This window comes from Euleptes europaea, chromosome 1, assembly GCF_029931775.1.
Source record: "Euleptes europaea isolate rEulEur1 chromosome 1, rEulEur1.hap1, whole genome shotgun sequence".
Lineage (NCBI taxonomy): Eukaryota > Metazoa > Chordata > Lepidosauria > Squamata > Sphaerodactylidae > Euleptes > Euleptes europaea.
Window position 1 is genome coordinate 82307430 of NC_079312.1, and position 20187 is coordinate 82327616.

Genomic DNA, 20187 nt, shown 5'->3' on the forward strand with positions numbered 1-20187 from the left:
TGGTCCTGCATCCTTTTAGAGACCTAATTGCCTTTCCTTAAAACGACAATATTTCTACAGTGTACTTGGGAAGATATATAGGATATGATCCTTCCCTACAGAAGGGAAGACAAACTTGTAGCTCCTAGGCAGGGCCTGAGACAAAATCTGGGGGAGGGGGTCAAACTTTGGAGCATGGTGCATCAGTAAAACATTCTATCATAATCTAGTCTACCAGTATGTCCAAAGTACTGAGCTAGAGCACACGCAGTGCAGATTAACTAAACTAGATGACTAAATTACCCATTAAGTTGAATGTATAATGCACAGATGTACAGCAAATTAGGAAGGAGTTAGCTCTGCAGAATTCAATCTAGAAAACCCATTCTGTAACAGTCAGCGCGTGGGCTGACAGTCTCTAGTTCCCAGGATAATCAGTTAACCCTTGACAGAGATTTCAAAACCTATGCAGCAGAGCAGATCACTCAAAGATGTGAGCCAAGCACAGAATACTACTCAAATCATGTAAGCGCCTATACACAAACATCCTCTCTTACACTCTCCCACATACAAAGAAAAACAAACAGTCTTTCACTTTCTCACTCACCACATGAACGTGAATGTATGGGACAAGGGCCGTAGGGGTGCCAGCCTCCAGGTGGGACCTGTGGATTCCCTGAAATTACAGCTCATCTCCAGACTACAGATTATCAGTTCCTTTGGAGAAAATGGATGTCACCCAGTCTTTGTCCTCCTCTTCCTCACCAGACCCTCTCGCCAACCTGAGTACCCTGACTAAAGTGCTAATGCCGAAAAGTGAGCCAGTCACCCGTACAGGCACTGCATCACTGTTCTCAATTGCCACTGCTGGTGTGACCATCCTGGATTTTGTGGGTATGAGCCAGTTTCATGCACACACACACACACACATTCTTCTACTGAAGCCTAGAGCCAATACATATGTATGCTCAAAGTAATATTTACAAAACAATATTTATACAAAAAAACACCCTGAATAAAACAGCCTGAAAGTCATAAAACTAGTTCCCCCTCCCATTTTAGCCAGAAAAAGGGCAGCCAAGCATTCTGAAACCATCCAAACAGTAGTTTTATAATCAGTTGGCAATCCTTGTACATACAGGAAGATCATTTTCTTTGTTCACTCCCCCTCCTCACCTTGGCACATGCAACTGGACATTAATGACACTTGTCATGTAGCCTTGTCTCATTTACTGCAAGGTATTCCAAATTGTTTCAGATCATATGATCTGTCTTTTGAAAGGCAAACAGATATCAAGTGATATCTGCAGGAGAAAATATTTTGAAAATATAGAACAGGATGTGGCGAAATAATATGCCAAAGAATGTTGAAACAAACTTTGATTGTTGGTGTTGAAAATTTAACTACAGATTCACTTAAAATATTTATTCTTTCTCACGTGAAATTTATCAAGCCAAAATACAAAGCGCATCTCACAAAAGGCTAAATCACCAATTCAGTACAGATTCAGAATAGCTGAAAACTCTTGAATGAGTTTCATACCATTCCTGGCTGCAGCATACACTGTACAGCCTGTTGCCAGCTTTTCACCTTGATTACAACATCTCCATCTCCCATCTATCCAGAAATTTGGGTGATATTTTGTCACCAAATTGTTGTTTTTGGTTTCTGAAACAGAAGGATAGAAAATTAAGACCAGGTCAAATACCATCAGTACCTCCTTTACGGTGTTGGCCAATGATCTTTATAGTTACGTCATGTCATTTGATGAAGAAATTATGGCAATTCTATCTTGTTGACATGCTAGTTTTTAAATGGACGATTTTTTTTAAATAAGGAAAGGATTAAAAGATATAACCTCTCAGCCACAATCCAGAATTCTACCATCACCATCTAACATTTCATTGTGCATTGTGGCTCTATAGCAAAATTTGTTTTACATTAGAATCCAACCACTACTCTGTCCCTGGAAATCATAAAAAAGAATAAATGCCTCATACAGGTTGAGTATTCCTTATCTGGACATCCTGTATCCGGACTGGTCCGAAAACCAGACATTTCGAGCCGGCATGCAGGAATTACTAACAGGCCCTCAGCAGCGCCATTGATGGTTCAATGTACACAAAATTATTAAAAATATTGTTTTAAATTACATTCAGGATATGTGTATAAAGGATATATAAACATAAATGAATTTCGTATTTAGCCTTGGGTCCCATTCCCAAGATATCTCATTATGTATATCCAAAAATTCCAAAATATTCCAAAATACAGAAAGATCAGAAATACGGACCACTTCTGGTCCCAAGTAGTCTGGATAAGGGATGCTCAACCTGCAGATACAATGGCTTGGATCCAGTGATAGGCAAGCAAAAACGTGAATGGACTTAGCGCAATTTTGCTTGCACAAAATCTTTCCTCTCTATATCTTACAGTTCCCAGAAAATGGTTGCACAAGATCTTACACAAGTGGAAACACACCTGCGTTTGACTTAGTGCAAGCAGTTACCGTGGTCTTTTTCTTGCATTTCCATTTGCAAGCAGAAATTTTGCGCTGGCTCCAATCCACTATCCCTAATCAGAAATCACATATTTGATTCTGGAGATCACTGAATTGATTCTAAGGTTTGATTTTTAAAAAAATAAGTAAATCAAATTTTATTTTAAAGAACTGTATGCTACTTCACCTTAAAAATGGTCTGAGCTGGTTCATAAAACTGAGGCACAAATGTGGTAGCAAAACTCTTTCCTTATAGCTAAGAAAAGTTTTTAAAAGCCACATCTAAATGTGGAGAGCTCTAATAGAAAATGTCAGGTGTTAGTTTAGTTTACAGCTAGGGTTGCCAGGTCCCTCTTCAACACCAGCGGGAGGTTTTTGGGGCAGAGCCTGAGGAGGGCGGGGTTTAGGGAGGGGAGGGACTTCAATGCCATACAGTCCAATTGCCAAAGTGGCCATTTTCTCCAGGTGAACTGATCTCTGCCGGCTGGAAATCTGCTGTAAAAGCAGGAGATCTCCAGCTAGTACCTGGAGGTTGGCAACCCTTTATACAGCTCTTCTGTTCAGTTGCAGGAAGGATGAAATGCAGTTCTAACACTGCATTCCTGAACAGAGTTACAGCCTTCTCAGTCCATTGAAATCAACAAGCTTAAAAGGATATAACTCTGTTTAGGACTGCACCTCCTGCACAGCTATCAACCAGTTATAAAACTGGAGACAAGCACATTTAAAGCTGCATTTCCTCACCACACACCAATAATGGGAGACAGTTTCAGAAGTGCTTTAAAGACCCTTGCATGTATGAATTCAGCCAAAGTGGACTTCTATATTATTATATATATTCTATATTATGCTTCCATATTATTTAGCTTTCAAGGCGCAAAAGACTCTTTGATTTTCACTGATCTTGGAGCATATTGATGTGGATCAGTTACCTTCTTTCAAAGTCAACACCCATCTCTCCCGGCTCTCTTGGTTGGGTGTAAATACATACAACAGGTAGCTGTCATGAAAAACCTATGGGGAGAAAATACATTTTACAATAAATTCCCAGCCAAATACAAGTTATCCATTTCCTAGACAGATTTTCTGGCTGAAGTATCCTAAATTCCATGTCTAAAACAAATCTTACAAATAGGGCAAAGATACATGTGGTTTCTTGTTTTAAACAAGTAAAATGCTTCTTCTGACTTTGAGAAAAGATCTTTGAATGGCACTAAAGCCTAGGAGAAGAAGAAGAAGAAGAAGAAGAAGAAGAAGAGGAGGAGGAGGAGGAGGAGGAGTTGGTTTTTATATGCTGACGTTCTCTACCACTTAAAGAAGAATCAAACCGGCTTACAATCACCTTCCCTTCCCCTCCCCACAACAGACACCCTGTGAGGTAGGTGGGCTGAGAGAGCTCTAAGAGAACTGTGACTAGCCCAAGGTCACCCAGCTGGCTTCATGTGCAGGAGTGGGGAAACCAACCTGGTTCACCCATTGGCAGTTGGTGGTGCAGGGTCTCGCTCATTTATGCCTTTAGGAAATGTGTCTATTCTAAAATGAGTAAACTGGCTTACAATAAACCAAAGCCATCATAGAACATCAAGTGAATATGCAACACAGACGTATGGCAGTAGGCCAATGGGTTATACCTCACACTCTCACTCCCTCTTCTACAGAGTGGACAGTTGCTGATGGAGCAACAGTTGGCTAGGCAGACCAATGTAAATGCCCACACCCTAGCCCTGTTCACAAGGTACAGTGTATACTTGATTTTTTCTTCATATTCTCATGTTACATTGAACACATGGACAGCTGAACATGTGATTGAACCACACATTTATCCAGGTACTGGTTGCTGATTTTATTTTTAAAATAAATGCATGTTGGCTCTTCCTTATAAACAGGATGTACATTCAAAGTAACATGCAAACAGGGCTTCTGTCATCCTCCTTCCACTAAGCAGCAGAGTTGCTGGTCCCTTGATGGAGTTAATTGATTGGTGTCAATAAAGGGTAACTATTGAGGCACAACCTACACATTTTCAAATTAATTTCCATAGAAAAGGCTAAATACTCACTTTCTTAAAAATAAAAGCCAACAGACATTCTCAGTGTGCTGAATTCTCCACTGGATGACAAAATCTTACATAAGAACATAACAAAACCCATGCTGAATCAGACCAAGGCCCATCAAGTCCAGAAGTCTAGCCAGTGTGGTGTAGTGGTTAAGAGTGGTGGTTTGGAGCAATGGAGTCTGATCTGGAGAACTGGGTTTGATTCCCCACTCCTCCACATGAGTGGCGGAGGCTAATCTGGTGAACCAGGTTGGTTTCCCCACTCCTACACACGAAGCCAGCTGGGTGACCTTGGGCAAGTCACAGCTCTCTCAGCCTCACTCACCTCACAGGGTGTCTGTTGTGGGGAGGGGAAGGGAAGGTGATTGTAAGCCGGTTTGAGTCTCCCTTAAGTGGTAGAGAAAGTCGGCATATAAAAACGAACTCCTCCTCCTCCTCCTCCTCCTCTTCTTCTTCTTCTTCTTCTTCTTCTTCTTCTTCTTCTTCTTCTTCTTCTTCTTCTTCTTCTTCTTCTTCTTCTTCTTCTTCGCCAACCAGGTGCCTCTAGAAAACAGTATCCTGCCTGTGTTTCACAGCACCTAATATAATAGGCATGAACCTCTGATACGGGAGAGAATAGGTATGCATCATGACCAGTATTCATTTTGAGTAGTAGTCATGGATAGCTCCATGAACATGTCCACTCCCCTCTTAAAGCCTTCCAAGTTGGCAGCCATCACCACATCCTGGGGCAGGGAGTTCCACAATTTAACTATGCATTGTGTGAAGAAATACTTCCTTTTATCTGTTTTGAACCTCTCACCCTCCAGCTTCAGCAGATGACCTCGCGTTCTAGTATTATGAGAGAGGAAGAAAAACTTCCCTTTCCACTCTCCATACCATGCATAATTTTATAGACCTCTATCAGGTCTCCCCTTCTTTCCAAGCTAAACAGCCCTAAGCATTTTAACTGCTCCTCATAGGGCAGTTGCTCAAGCCTCCTGATCATTTTGTTGCTGTTTTCTGCACCTTCTCAAGCTCTGAGGGTTCTTAGCTTGTTCCTGTCTTCCAATGGCCCTCCAGGCCACGAGCCTCTGGGAACCTTCCTGTTAAGGGTCCAGTCAACCCTGACGGTCCCCTTCCTATGCTAGCAGAATGATTGATAAAATTATATGAATCATACATCCTTCTGTGACGCAAACCTGAAATACAGCTGCAAATGTAATCAGAGAGATGCCACAGAGATGGGCAGGGGCATAGTTCTCATCCTTGAGTGAACATCAACACTAAAATAGAAACTAATTTGGGAAGCCAGAAGGATATATTTTGTAATTATACTTCCCCCCCAATTGTATCAGCCTTCAAAATTATAATCCCTTAAATTGCTGGCATTCAAAACCTAATCAAGGAGCCCTGTCTTTTGATGACAAAAATTTGAAGAGGAAGCTTTGAAAAATCTGATACATTGATGATAATTCACTTTTTGAAAAACACTGATATTTTACATACATTTTCTATAAAATAAGGCACGAGGGCAGTGACATCATTTAATTCAGTAAGGTCACATGCTTCAAATGCAGATTTGACCACTATGCCTAGAAAAAGCTGATAGCGTACTTTAACAGGCTTAAATCTACTTTCAGTTATTCTAAACAATGAAAGTGGCAGTTTCTCAATGTTTAACATATTGGTATAACTCAAAAAAATTGTACAGATACTATTTCCTCATGGTTTAGGAGGTTTGCTGTTATTATGATACTTCTACTTACCTGGAATGGGTATTTATATTGGCATGGAATTATGATGTCACTTCTCACAATTTCTACACATTTAATCTTAGACAGTTCAACCGAGCCCTTTAGAATTCTTTTTTTCTAGAAGATTTAAAAAAGCACCTAGTTAGCGAATTCAGTTTTGTTAAGGATTACATAAACAGTGCTTATTTTACAGTTGACACTACATTACCAAACTTTGGTCGTGCCTTGGTGTCTGAAAAGCAAATTGACAATGCAACGCTAGTCTAGATAACTGCCTATTAGAAAATGACATGTGGAGTATGATTTTCGGCACAAAAAGAAATAAATCCCAAAGGAAATACACAATGGGTTTTCTTTTCCGAGTAGTACAGCAATCTCATAACCCCCTGTAGACTTATATGAGGCATCAGTGGATCAGTATTAATTCTGCTGCAAAAGCAGGGCCCATTAGAAAAAGGTATGTACGAAAGACAAGAGCAGAATGAACACCAGCTCTCTAGCTTAGTGCCTCAGATTCAAGGCTTCTAAGCACATGGTTCTTGTTCTTTGGGGACAAAATCATTTCCTGTTTTGGTTCTTCTAGAGGTAAAATGAGACACTTCTAATCCTTCAGCCCACACAAATCTTGTATCTTGAGTTTTAAACATAGTTCTCAAAACAAATGAGGTAAATCTGTTTCTGGGCTGCTTCATGTAAGATTGCAGAAGAAGGTCATTTGATTGAATCCCAGCATGTTGAGAACTAGCATGTTGGATTATATGCCTCTCTTCGACATGATATTCAGGTCTCTATGAGTAGAACTGTGTGTGTGTTTATATTAGGGTTGCCAGCTCTGGGTGGGAAAATTCTTGGAGATTTTTGGGGTGAAGTCTAGGGAGGGGAGGGTTTGGGGAGGGATGGGACCTCAGCAGGGTACAATACATAGAGTCCATCCTCCACAGCAGCCATTATCTCCAGGAAAACTTGTCTCTGCTGTCTGGAGATCAATTGTAATAGTGGGAGATCGCCAGGCTCCACCTGGAGGTTGGCAACCCTCGCTTTTATAGAGGAGCATTCCAGTCATAACAGTAACCACCTATACCTTGAAGTAAGATTACCAACCACCAGGTGTGTCCTGCAGTTCTTCAGGAAGAAATGGCAGCTTTAGCAGGTGAATTCTATGGTATCACACTAGGTTGCCAGGTCCCTCTTTGCCACTTCACAGTATGGTGGCCAACTCCAGTTTAGGAAATTCCTGGGGATTAGGGGGAGGTGCCTGGAAGGGTAGAGTTTGGAGAGGGACAGGACCTCTGCAGGAGTGTGATATAGGGTTGCCAACCTCCAGGTACTGGTGGAGAAACAGGCACCTCTATACTAATACCAAAGGTTAAAAAAACAGTATAGGAGCGAAAAACATTTATAAACAAGGTGCAATTTTTATATAAGCTACTGAGATTCCTATAAACATACAATGTACAAATACAAGTAACCACACTATAACCAACACATAGTATGTACAAAATATACAATAAAGGAGCAAAAAATCTTTCAAAGGTCTCAGCAGAGTACCAAATATATATAAGTTCAAGTTCAATTTTCAGATGAATAAGAAGCCACAATCTTCAATAGGATACGGCCGTTTCAAATTCACAATAGTGTAGAATCCTTCTTCAGTCCTTCAGAGAATTGCTTCTAAAGAGTGTAGAGTCATACACAATCATTTTCATATCCCTCATAGGGTAAGTATAAATCAGGTTACTATAAGACGTCCAAAAGGTACTTCACATCATGCAGCACATCATGCAGCACTCTTTAGAAGCAATTCTCTGAAGGACTATTGTGAATTTGAAACGGCCATATCCTATTGAAGATTGTGGCTTCTTATTCATCTGAAAATTGAGCTTGAACTTATACATACTTGGTACTCTGCTGAGACCTTTGAAAGATTTTTTGCTCCTTTATTGTATATTTTGTACATACTATGTGTTGATTATAGTGTGGTTACTTGTATTTGTACATTGTATGCTTATAGGAATCTCAGTAGCTTATATAAAAATTGCACCTTGTTTGTAAATGTGTTTCGCTCCTATACTGTTTTCCTAACCTCCAGGTACTAGCTGGAGATCTCCTGCTATTACAACTGATCTCCAGCCGATAGACATCAGTTCATCTGGAGAAAATGGCTGCTTTGACAATTGGACTGTATGGCATTGAAGTCCCTCCTCTCCCCAAACCCAGCCCTCCTCAGGCTCCACCCCAAAAATCTCCAGGTATTTATTACCCAAGCCAGAGCTGGCAACCCGACCCTTCTACCTGATGGCCATCTGCTGACTTCTAATGTTAAATTTGATTCCTATTTGCTTTGTGCCACTTTTAAAGGATCTGTGGGAGAAATCTAGGATATAGGATGAGAAGTATATATATAAAAAACTCCAAAGAACGTATTTGCAGTTGTGTCTTCCTTCCACCTATACTGCTGCAAGCCATTCACATAGAGATCTGTTGAGGTATATTTGTTAGCACTGAAATACCAGCTCCTGGTCCAAATAGTGTCAGTAGAGAAGACTTACGCCCTACCTCATGCATATTTTAGCCAACACAAGAATCCTCAGAATCGAGCCATTTGAACTACACTTTCTCTGGAAAATTTACCCTTATCTTTCATTCCCTTTTTTCTAATATGGAAAAAATACTATAGATGACAATGCTAGATTTTTGTTCAAAAAACAATCTGAAGATGTGGAGGTGGGATTTGCAAATCATATATTATCCTAAAACTAGCTAAAGATAGTCCTGGATTTGTGAAGTCTGGTTGTACTCTAAACAGTGTCATTTTGCAAAAATTGGTTTATTTAACATGCTCAGTCAACCTCAGGGATTTGTCTCCCAGCCAAAAAGGAGTCAGACAAACAGAAGCAAAACACGGCCAGCTCTCTATTTGGTAGTGTCTATCTACATTATAATTACATTCACAACCAGTTTATTTGTCTTTCTTTTCTTCTTTTGTTTTCAATTTTAAAACTACTTATTATGGAGCAGAGCTTAATTTGAAATTGAAGTTGTTCTGGAACTCATGCCCACCTAGAAGCCATGCTTTATGAGAATTTTATTTTAAGCTGTTTAAATATATATGTTCTTCCTTTATTCAATTCATGTAACCATAAATCATAATCCTAAAGCCAACATCATAAAAACAAAAAGTCAATAGATAGCTCGGCCCAGATGACTAAAGGTAACAGCTGCACACATACCGTAGTACCCAAAAAGGAATCATATAGAAAACAACCCCAACCCATCCCTTTAAAAATGCCTGAAACAACCCCCCTCCGCAATGTTTTGATACTCGTTCTGAAAGCTCTGACTTATGCGGAGTGATTATAGTTCGTCATTTGTGAGGCAATGCACTCTGCCCATGCACAGAGCTAGTAAACCATTCCAAGTATATGTTACCGGTTTACTTAATTTACAGCCTGCCTTTCTTGGAAGACCTCTATCCTTGTACAGGGAAAGGTTTGAACATGGCAATGAGGTTTTTTAAAATAATATTTATAATACAGGATAAGGTTGTTCAAAATGTAGTCAGTTTTCATTGCTTTGTTCATTGTACATTTTACACTGTTTATTGTGCTGTTCACCAGCCTTGCAGTAGAAAAGAGTGAGAGTCCAGTAGCACCTTAAAGACTAACTAGCTTTCTGGCAGGGTATGAGCTTTCGTGAGTCACAGCTCACTTCTTCAGATAGTCTTCAGTCTTTCAGGTGCTACTGGACTCTTGCTCTTTTCTACTGCTGCAGACAGACTAACACAGCTACCCATCGTGACCAGCCTTGCAGTTCAGTTTTATTTTGTTCGTATCATACTATTTTAGTATATTGTTCTCAAATTGTGCAACCCAGATTTATTCCCTGTTGGTTGTATGTCTGTATTGCATTGTTTTAACTTGTGTAATCCTCCTTGAGTCTTAGCTAGAAAAGTAGAATCTAAATGAAGGAATAAATAAAAATATGTAGAAGGAAGTAACAGCTGTTAAAGGAAACCAAAGAGAAACAGGGAACAACATGCATGCCAGAGAGCCAGTGTGGCGTATTGGTTAGAGTATTTGACTAGGATCTGGGATACCCATGCTTGAATCCCACCCCACTCTGCCATGGAAGCATGTTGGATGACCCTAGTCCAGTCACAATCTCTCAGCCTATACTATCCCACAGGGTTATGGTGAGGATAAAATGGAGGCGAGGAGAATGGTGTAAGACATGGGTCCACATGGGTAGAAATAAGGGATATAAATGAAGTCAATAATAATAATAATAACCTTCGGTAATTTAAATTCACACAAGCAGCACATGAGGGATGGAGACTACCAAACACCATTATCTACACACACTGATGAGATTTCTCATTATTCTAGTCAAGTAACTTTCCTGTGGGAGCATTCCTGTAGGAGTATGGGGTCAACAGCCAAGATGTCATTGCTGAGGACAGGGTGCATTTCACTCAGAGAAGCAACAAGACAAATGCTAAATTTAGCCTATCCTACTACATGGGTTGTTGTGGAGCTAAGGACAGAGCCATGTATGCCACACAGAGCTCCTTGAAAGAAGGGTGGGAGTAAAATGCACTGAGTAGTTCAATTGCTGTTACTTTAGGACACAGAGAGGAAACCACTCTGTGCTTCATGATGAGCTCAAGTAGCAATCTTCACAGTTGATGTTCAGCTCTGATCATTTTTGTGGTTTGCTTTCCCTTCTCAAGAATGCACTCATTCGAATGTTACCAAATATTTTGAACCACCTTAGCAGTGGGAAATACGGATGACTGAGATCATGTGCTGTACAGATGCTATCTTGACACTCCCAAAAAGCATAATCTTTAAATCACCATGGATTTTGCCATTGTACTAATCTGTCAGTGGTAAAAAGGCATCCCAATGTCATCCACTAGATACAACACTTGAATAGTGTATGGTTTACTACACTGCCCTGGTTCAGGGCTCAACCTACACTACTAGGACAAACATTAATTTACTAAAGCAACAATTCTTGGGATCAGGCTGTAAAGTTCCCAAAGCAGAATAAGGTACCCAAACGGTAAGGAATCAACATGAAACCATGGGCTAATACTGAGACAAATGATTTTGTGAATAATATATAGTAAATTGAATACAGACGCAAAAATAAATATAAACAACTTGTATGTAGCCCTGTTCAAACCTTATGTATCTATGGTAAACATGGCAAATAAACATGAAAACACAAAATTACAACAGTGCAACAGTGTATCCAAACAATATCACAGCTCAGACCAGACACGTTTCGGCTGTGAAGCCTTCCTCAGTGGTCCGAATAATACAGTTCTGAATACACCTATGCCATTGTGAAAGTACTTAAATGTATGAGAAAATTGCAATCCTTAGACTGAGTAAAATGACATTTGTAAAGTGTAAAGTCTAAAATTTGTTTATATTTATTCCATCCAGAGTTGCCTTTATAGTCCTAGGCTCTTATAGAAGTATACCTTTCAGGTATACTTCTCTCAGTCATCAAGATGTATAAAGTTAAAATGGGTTCCCAAAGTACCTATCTTGGGCATAGAAGTACATCCCACTCAGTCTAATAGCGCTTACGGTACTCCTAAGCATTAGATGGGAGTGCTAACTTATGCCTGCTAACTCAGGAGTGAACCTGTCGGAGTCCAGGAAGGCTTGCTTCTAAACAGACTTGCAGCAGCCCCAACCTGCCCTCTCCTTTTCCCAGCCATCTGCTGTGCTTCAAATAGTGCAGAGTAGAAGAGGAAACTGTAACAGCACAGGAGGGGCTTTTGGTCTCCCTTGCTCAGTGGTTTCAGCATTAAAAAAAACCCACACGGAGCCGATGCTCTGTGAAAATACAGCTTGCCGTTAACAAGAAGGCAAACCAACCCCAAACAAAAACTTACCACATCTGCAGGTTACAAGCATGCATGGACTGCAGTGAATTATATACACAGAAAATACAACTGCAGTGAAAACATAATGGGGCATGAGTAACCTTGAGAAATGTTTTTTCTGTGTATTGTAAAACTGTGATCCTAATACATTTATTGGGATTAGGATTGTCCTATACATTGTGTGTACTCTAATAGGTAAAATTCCTATATACTATGATGGACCCAATTGGGGGGGGACCCCAGAAATAAGCCAAAATATCTATTTACTGGTATGGGTATTCGGCTTGTTTTGGGATTCCCGGGAAAAAATATTGGGTCCATTAAACCCAAGCCCAAAACTATTTACCAAAAACTATTTTTTTGCACAGCCCTAGTTGTTAGTAAAGTTTCCTTTTACTATTTGGTGTGTTGTTATGTAGCCATCTTAAGAATTCCATGATGATTTGACACAATCTTTTTGACCCATCGCATCACAAGGCTTTTAATGACTTCATGTATCTGCTTGGGCATTATGTTCTGATTGCAAACTGTCTGAAAGAATGAAAGAATGTCTGAAAGAATGAAGAATGTCTGGCTTTCTGTGCGCCTATGGTTCTCCTTCAAAGTGGCTAAGGCTGGTATATGAAAAGTCTGGAACTCCAAGACAGGGAATGGGGGAAAAGGTTTCATAAATAAATCTTTATACCACACAATGCTATCATCTGCAATGATCAACAACTGACAAATACCCTCACCACAGATCACGTCACCAATCAGGAAAGTGATAAGCGAAACATTTGGTCTAAGACAGCTTCATTCATTCAAATGCGGGGTGGGGGAGGGGTGCATGAGCATGTATGTGATGGAAGAATAATAGATGTGAAAAATACAGGAAAACATTGTAAAAAGTACCAGCTGTGTAGAAGAAAGTATATTTAATTTCCAACACATTTCAATCTTTCCCAAGGATTATTCTATCAAATGGGTGATCAGATCCAATTGCCTATTTTATTTGTGAAGCATTTTCCCCTTGCAAATCACTAGTGTTCAGAATCCATTGGGAATGGTACACATCTTCCCGCAGAACTTCATCAGGAAAACATGCCTCACACATTGAGAAGCCTGAACCTAAGCGATTGTAGACTTCTACAGGCAAATGAAGAGAGCTCCTCACCTTTGCTTGCTTGACTCTCCAGAGATAATTGAACCAGACAGGCGAAAGCAATTATGATTGCCATGGAGAGAAATATGAGTCAAAATTTGCCCACAGGGGCAGCAAGGGGACATTACCGGTATACATAGTCTAAGTACAATCACACTCTTGATCCATGTGCTTCAAGGTTCAATAGTCACAACAACTCTGTGTTGTTCCTGGGACTATACAGACTCCAGTGAAGGAAAGGCAATAAGAAGTAAGACATAACCAGGCCTATGGTTGAGGACAGCCACGGTTTTCCATCTATGCTGGCCTCCCTACCTTCCCCCTCCCCCACCACCTGTATGTCATACTGATTTTCAATCTGATGTGTGGGGATGCTGGCTGTTCCCAGGCCTTACAGTAGCCCTTTACTCCAAAATGAGTGCCACATGCTGACTATATTTATTGATGGGGCTGGAAGTTACTGTTTTTAGTTGTGGTTTTTAAATGATGTTGATTTTATTGTATCTGCTTTTTGTGGAATTTTGTTGTGAGTTACCCTGAGCCCGGCAGGGTAAAAACTGAAATAAATAAATAACACCCCCCCCCCCAAATCTTACAGGTGAACAAGACAGGTGAAAAACAATTAAAAACTGAGCTGGCTTTTTCCAGAAAACAGGATGTACTTCTAATGGCAGGAACTTGGTGCAAAGGAGGAAAGGATATCAAAATGTGTGGGTTTTTTTGTTTCCTTTGTTACTAATATTCATGCTTATGAGCATTTCTAGTTTGGATCCAAAATATTTTTTATGCCCTCATTGTAAAAAATGCATCATTACGTTTATTAGATTTAGTGTTGCCAGGCCCCTGCTGGGGTCAGGTGATGCCACAGTGCCATCTCCCATTTCCTGCCGCTGCTCCAAGTGGCAAGGGGAGGAAAATAATTTTTTTTAAATCATTGATTGCAATGGAGTAAAATCACTTCTGGGAAAACCTGGAAGAGCCATCAGTCCTCTCTAGAAAGAGACAGAAATTCTAGAATTTTACTATAGAGTTTCCAGTGATTCCTTGCAGATCTACTATGAAACTAATGAAGCTTAAGCTTCAGGGCCCATACTCCCTGAGGGGCCCTGAAGCAACTTTTTTTTAATGAATGAATTTTTCAGCAAAATCGATGGAATTTTTTAAAGTGTTTGTTATTAAAATAAGGCTATTTTAGTGATAGAATCATAAGCCAGTGGGTACTTAATATTGACCTTAGAATATGCTCGAATACCCATTTCATATGGCCTCAAAATGTCCCTGTAATTGGTCAATTTCAAAATCTTCTCAGGGGCTTGCAGCGCCCAAATCCCCAGCTGTATGGGCTCATTGAACTTGCCAGAATCTATTCATAGCCTACATTTTGGCAGCTGGATCCTTAAATCCTTCGTTGGTGCATGGCTTAATAGTTCTATACCTCAGCCTTTAAGCTAGAGCCAATCGGAACCATAAAAAGGCATCTGAATTCTCTATTCAGGCCGCACTCGTCTGGCTTGTGCATTTTAACACCAAAAATCAGATTTTCACCAATTTATCCTAACAAGCCCCCTCTGATGACCTTCTACCACTCTATTAGAGAATGAACCAATACATCTGCCACAGAACAACCCCGTTGAAGAAGATAACAGCAGACCTCGTTGTTGGTGGGAAGGGGCTCGCTGTATGGCCCATTTTCAAGGACTCCACCCCACCACCCTGTTCTCCGCCATTTGGGCCTTGGGGTCCTTGCAAGTTTGTATTAAGTTTGTTATCCTTCCAGAAACCCATCACGTTTGTTATCCTTTCAGAAACTTATCACATGCTCTTTTATGCCAAAGCAAACTCAATGCACTCCAATTTTCTTTTCTTTCACAGATATACTTGTGTGTCAAACCAAGGTTGCCCTTGCATTTTATCACAAGAAAATGTCATTATGTTAATAAACATTTATCATTCTTCCCATATGTGGTCCTTTTCAACAGTTTTAAAGCAAATGAAAAGCTAATGACAGCAGGACTGTCAGAAATCCAACTATACTTTTAGTACATCTTGAAACGAATCTTTTTATTAAGAATGCTCATGATCCCATCAGACAAGACTTTGCTATTTGATTACCTGTTTCCAATATCTGTCTTCTACCCAAGACACGGATGAAAAGGTCTTTTAACAGTTTTTGCTTTCAGTAGTAATGAATTACACATGGTAATGTCAGGTACAGTTGTGTGAAGTCTCTGAGCACCACCATTGTTTGTTATGGCCTCTACTGTTTATGCTTTTACATTCTATTTTATGTATCAGCTATTATCACTTCAAAGAGTTGTTCCGATGAAAAAATGTTAACTGGACTAAAGGAATCACCAATAAGATTCTACCAAGAAGGAAACATCATCCCACATGATATTCCGATAGATAAGCTGGAGCACTGCAGACTAGACTCTAGGATAGTTAGGTGGATAGGGAACTGTCAGAAATAGCACCCAAACAGTGCAATCCTGAAGAGGAGCATCAAATGCTCTTAGGATCCGGTGTGACCCCTACGCTGGCATCCGTGCCACTTACGCCATGCGAAGTGGCACATATGCCCGCATAGGGCATTTATGGTGGTCCCACTGGACTGTGGCAGCAGTGTGACCCTCGGGTGCTGGTGCAGCCTCCGGCCGGCGTTCTCCGGGTGCAAGTCCCTGCGCCAACGACCCAGGAGGTGTTCCTGGGGCGCTCCAGGGGGCAGAGCTGCTGTTAAGCAGCTTCCTAACCCCATTTACACTGGGAAGGCCCCCTAACGCAACAGTGCTGCTGCGCCACCATTTTTTGTGGCACAGCCTTGCTGTTTGCAATGGGGCCTTTTCCCTTTTCCTTACATTTTATTTTTAAAAAGGTTTTTTTGTGTGTCTCCACGGTAGCCAGGAAGCCTCTGAGGAGGAGGTGTGGCTCTGCTGCTCCTGGCCGCTGCGGATCTATCCCCCTTCAAGATTGCGCTCAAAGAGTAGTTGTCAATGGCATTTCATCTGTTAGGAGGGAGGTGTCCAGTGGGATGCCACAGGGATCGATTCTGGGTCTGGTACTTTTCAATATTATAAATTATCTGGATGAGGAGAGTGGAGGGACTACTCATTAAATTTGCAGATGACATCAAATTGGGAGGAGTAGCAAACCCCCCATTTGAAAGTCTGTCTCTCAGAATTTGAAAGTCTATCACTTAGAGGAGGGCAGGGAGCTGTTCCTGTTGGCAGCAGAGGATAGGACTCACAGTAATGAGTATAAATTATGGGCAGAAAGGTACCGACTGAGCATTAGGATTTTTTTTTAAAGAGTAGTTTAGCACTGGAATCAGCTAAGGAGGTGGTGAGTTCCTCTCTCTAGCAGTCTTCAAGCAGCAGCTGGACAAATACTTGTCAGGGAAACTCTAGGCTGATCCTGCATTGAGAGAGGGTTGGTCTAGATGGCCTGTATGCCCCCTTCCAACTCTATGACTCAAAACAACTGGCTCATTGGAAAACTTTGGGTATGGCTGAAGCTCAGAAAGGTTTTTGTTCTCAAGTATAGTGGCTGCAGTAGATCATACTTTGAGCTGTATGCGCTTCCATGATTGTCTGGATAGGAGCCGCTGAGCTCACCATTCAGGAATGAACAACTTTGGAATACCATGACACCTAAAAACACCATTGAAGCAGATTTAAGTATGGTTGTGTTATCTTTATATATCATCTTTTTTAAAGGAGAAAAAAAAATCCTAAATAAAATGGGTTGTCTTAGAACTGTGTCGTCAATATTCAATATTAGCTGGTCTACAATCTTTTTAAAGGCAAGTTTCCCCCCGTGACTTTTACAAGTGTAATTTTTGTCCCTGGCACAGAAAGCCCATTCTCTTCTAACGTTTAGTACGTAATTACCGTTAATGAAAGGTTCGTATATACATCAGGGGAAGAATGAACCCCAGAAAATCTAGCAACAATAGGGATCTATGTCTTCTGAAATTCATTATACAATGCACAATCAGGAGCTGTCTTACCATGAAGTAAAGCACTCATAACAGATATGTGTTTTCAGGCTTGTCTCCCCACATAAGTCTACCAGTGTCCTATAATAGGTTTTCTTATTATAACATGCAAATTACTGCTAGAGACAAAACTCTTTTTTTGCTAATAGTCTGATCTCAAAAATACTGACGTATGTGTGCTAATGATGCATATGCCAGTGGTCTGACCAAATTCAACAAGAGCCTGTTCATAAGTGAAGGCTCTCCTGTAAGGCCAAATGCCTCAACAATTCAAGCCTTTTCAAAGCCAGTCAGATTGTCTCCTCAGTAAAAACTGGGCATTCAGTTTTTGGTTAAAAAAAAAAAAAAAAAGCGCTTACATCAGCTTTCTCAGTCTAATTAGGACTTATAGCCAGAGCTATGTATACCCTGCACCTTCAAAATAATATAATATAAAAATAATAAAGTCCCTTAAAAATACTTACTGATTAGCATATTTTTAGGATCTAAAAAATGAAGGTATAATGGGTTGGGCCAAACCAACGGTTAACAACTTGGGAAAAAAAATAAGAAGCTCCTGGGGGGGGTGGTGGCTACCACAGGAATTTTCCCACTCACACGGCAGCTATCCAGGCTTTACTGTGATCTTTTCCAACACTTCAAATCAAGCAGATTTGAGAAAGATCAGAGAAAAGCTGGGGGGGGGGGAAGCCAGGAAGTACACAAATATACCACGATGCTGTGGGAAAGCAGGAAAAACAAACAGGCTTTCCAACAGAATTGAACCTGGGCCAGACAACTTGTGTGGAAATGGCCATAGACTTCTAAATTTCCAGTTAAAGCAAGATAAAAGGAAAGTGGGGAGGGGGGTTACCCATTCCTTTTATGGCAGGGGTCTCCAACCCTGTTGAGCCTGTGAGCACTTTTGAATTTTTGCAAAAATCTAATGGATGCCACCACAAAATGGTTGCCAAGGGGCAGGGACAATCACAAAGTGTTGAGAGATTCCAAGCAAAGTGTCCTCAACAACGGAGGCAGCTGCTTTTGCAAGGGTGCTTGCAGCAGACACAAAGGTGATGTGTCCTGGCCTTTTCTGAATCACCTTCTGAAACAAGGAGGAAAAGAAAAACTGGGATCAAGTCTTTGCTTTGGGGGAGGAGACACTATTTGGTATTCACTCGCATGGCTGTGACTCACCTACTAAGGATAGATCAGTGTTTTGCTAGTCAGTCAGCTGATGTGGAACATCATTTCCCTGTTTTTTCCCTATTCTATGCAAGACCTTTTTGAGCTTATCCCTACCACAATGCTGTGTTATGGTAACAAGTCTTTAAGTGTGCAGGACTATCATTATGAGAGCAGGCAGAGAGAGCACCACAAAGAGAATGAGCAAGTGGAACTAGTGAGGAGCCCTGGTCACCTTTTCTCTCTGGTTCCAGATGGAGATTTAAAGGGCAAGGTCTAATGCCTGAGAGAAGAGGGAGCAACTGTAATCCTAGAAGCTTGATCCTAAACAGAGCTGACCTACCTGCCTACAATATTATATGACTCTTTCCAAGAGAGCTTTGGAAGACATATTGTACAATTATAAGAGGTAAACTTTCCCATCCCCACAAATTTAAAGTCTGGAACCAGCTACTAAATCAGATCACTGTGCAATTTTCAATGCCCAATAAACACCTAAAAAAAGAGGACATTTTAGTTGCTAATGAGAGTTACACAGGTAAGGCACTAACAGGAGCTCCCTTGATGGGAACTGCAAATATAGGTGAGAGCCAGTTCATTTCACTACTGTGTCATTTAGCAAGATAGAGCAATACAGGAGAAACCATGATGAGGACATCCTAATCCCTAAAACAACAGGACTCTCTGAAAATTATATTTTTTGTCAGATTGAGATTCAAGAAACAGATTATTTTAGTGCCCAAGGAATAGGGTGGTTGTGTGTGCCCAGTAGGTGACCTCCTATCTGGCTTTGTGGGGTTTGGCTCATTTTCCTTTTGTTCAAAGCCACAGAAGATAAACCACTCTCAGCTTGTCCTCTGTAATTAAAGGATTGTCCCTAGGATAACTACTGAGAATCAGTTTTTTGTAAAAATTCGAGACTGATGTTAGTCCATTCTGGCAAAGTAATAGATGCTTGTGGTACATTAAAAAAAAAAAGATCAATTGTAGCATGAACTTTCATAGACTAGCTTCTGCTTCATTAGTTGGCAAGTATATAATCATGGAAAAATATAGATAGTGGGGTCAAAAGACAATGAAACATGATACAGTTTGTGACATATCTTAAGAACTCAAATGCATCAAGCTAAGTCAAGCAACCATTCTCATACTGATCTCACATTGCGTTATTTTCTTGGCATTAATAAACAGAAAACAACTGTTGGTTAACAAATACAGGATTCTGTTGTGATTGATTTAGCAAGTATTCTTGTAAAGGAACAAGCATTAATGTGTATACATGAAGACCCTGTGTTAGTTTTGATACAGTAGTGGTCTGCTCAGCACAAACCTTAACGTAACATTAAGAATGTATCTCCATTTGTCAAATCCACTTCATAAGATTGTAGTGATGATAGATCACACTAATTAAACATGTCAATTAATTAATTCAATTAAAACATTAATAGGTTTGAACCCGCTTCTGCCAAAAGCAGTAGCAGAACAGCTTGATCTCAAAGGATTTGTAAATTTCATTGTTTCCATTTTAATCCTTTGATAAGAACTTGTATAAATATACCAGAGATGGCACACATACCCCAGGACGATGTTCAAAATATGCCAGCCTTGACTTGGTTAAAATGAAGAATCGCACTTTAAAGTTGGAAGGAGATGTTCTTCTCTTTTGCTGGGACCTTTTGATCAGCTCTTCTTCAAGAAGAATGCAGTTATTCAT

At 40.4% G+C, this 20187-nt stretch overlaps 1 protein-coding gene across 2 annotated transcripts in view; it reads right to left on the reverse strand.

Moving 5' to 3' along the window:
* The window catches only part of ITK (IL2 inducible T cell kinase), a 41842-nt gene extending 21655 nt beyond the window's left edge, over positions 1 to 20187 (reverse strand). For both annotated transcript variants that reach the window (XM_056857322.1, XM_056857331.1), the window contains exons 1-4: positions 20050 to 20187; positions 6285 to 6389; positions 3413 to 3494; positions 1523 to 1648 (exon numbers count right to left, since the gene is read on the reverse strand). In XM_056857322.1, coding sequence (XP_056713300.1) covers positions 1523 to 1648; positions 3413 to 3494; positions 6285 to 6389; positions 20050 to 20187 — 451 coding nt within the window. The remainder of the gene's footprint in view (positions 1 to 1522; positions 1649 to 3412; positions 3495 to 6284; positions 6390 to 20049) is intronic.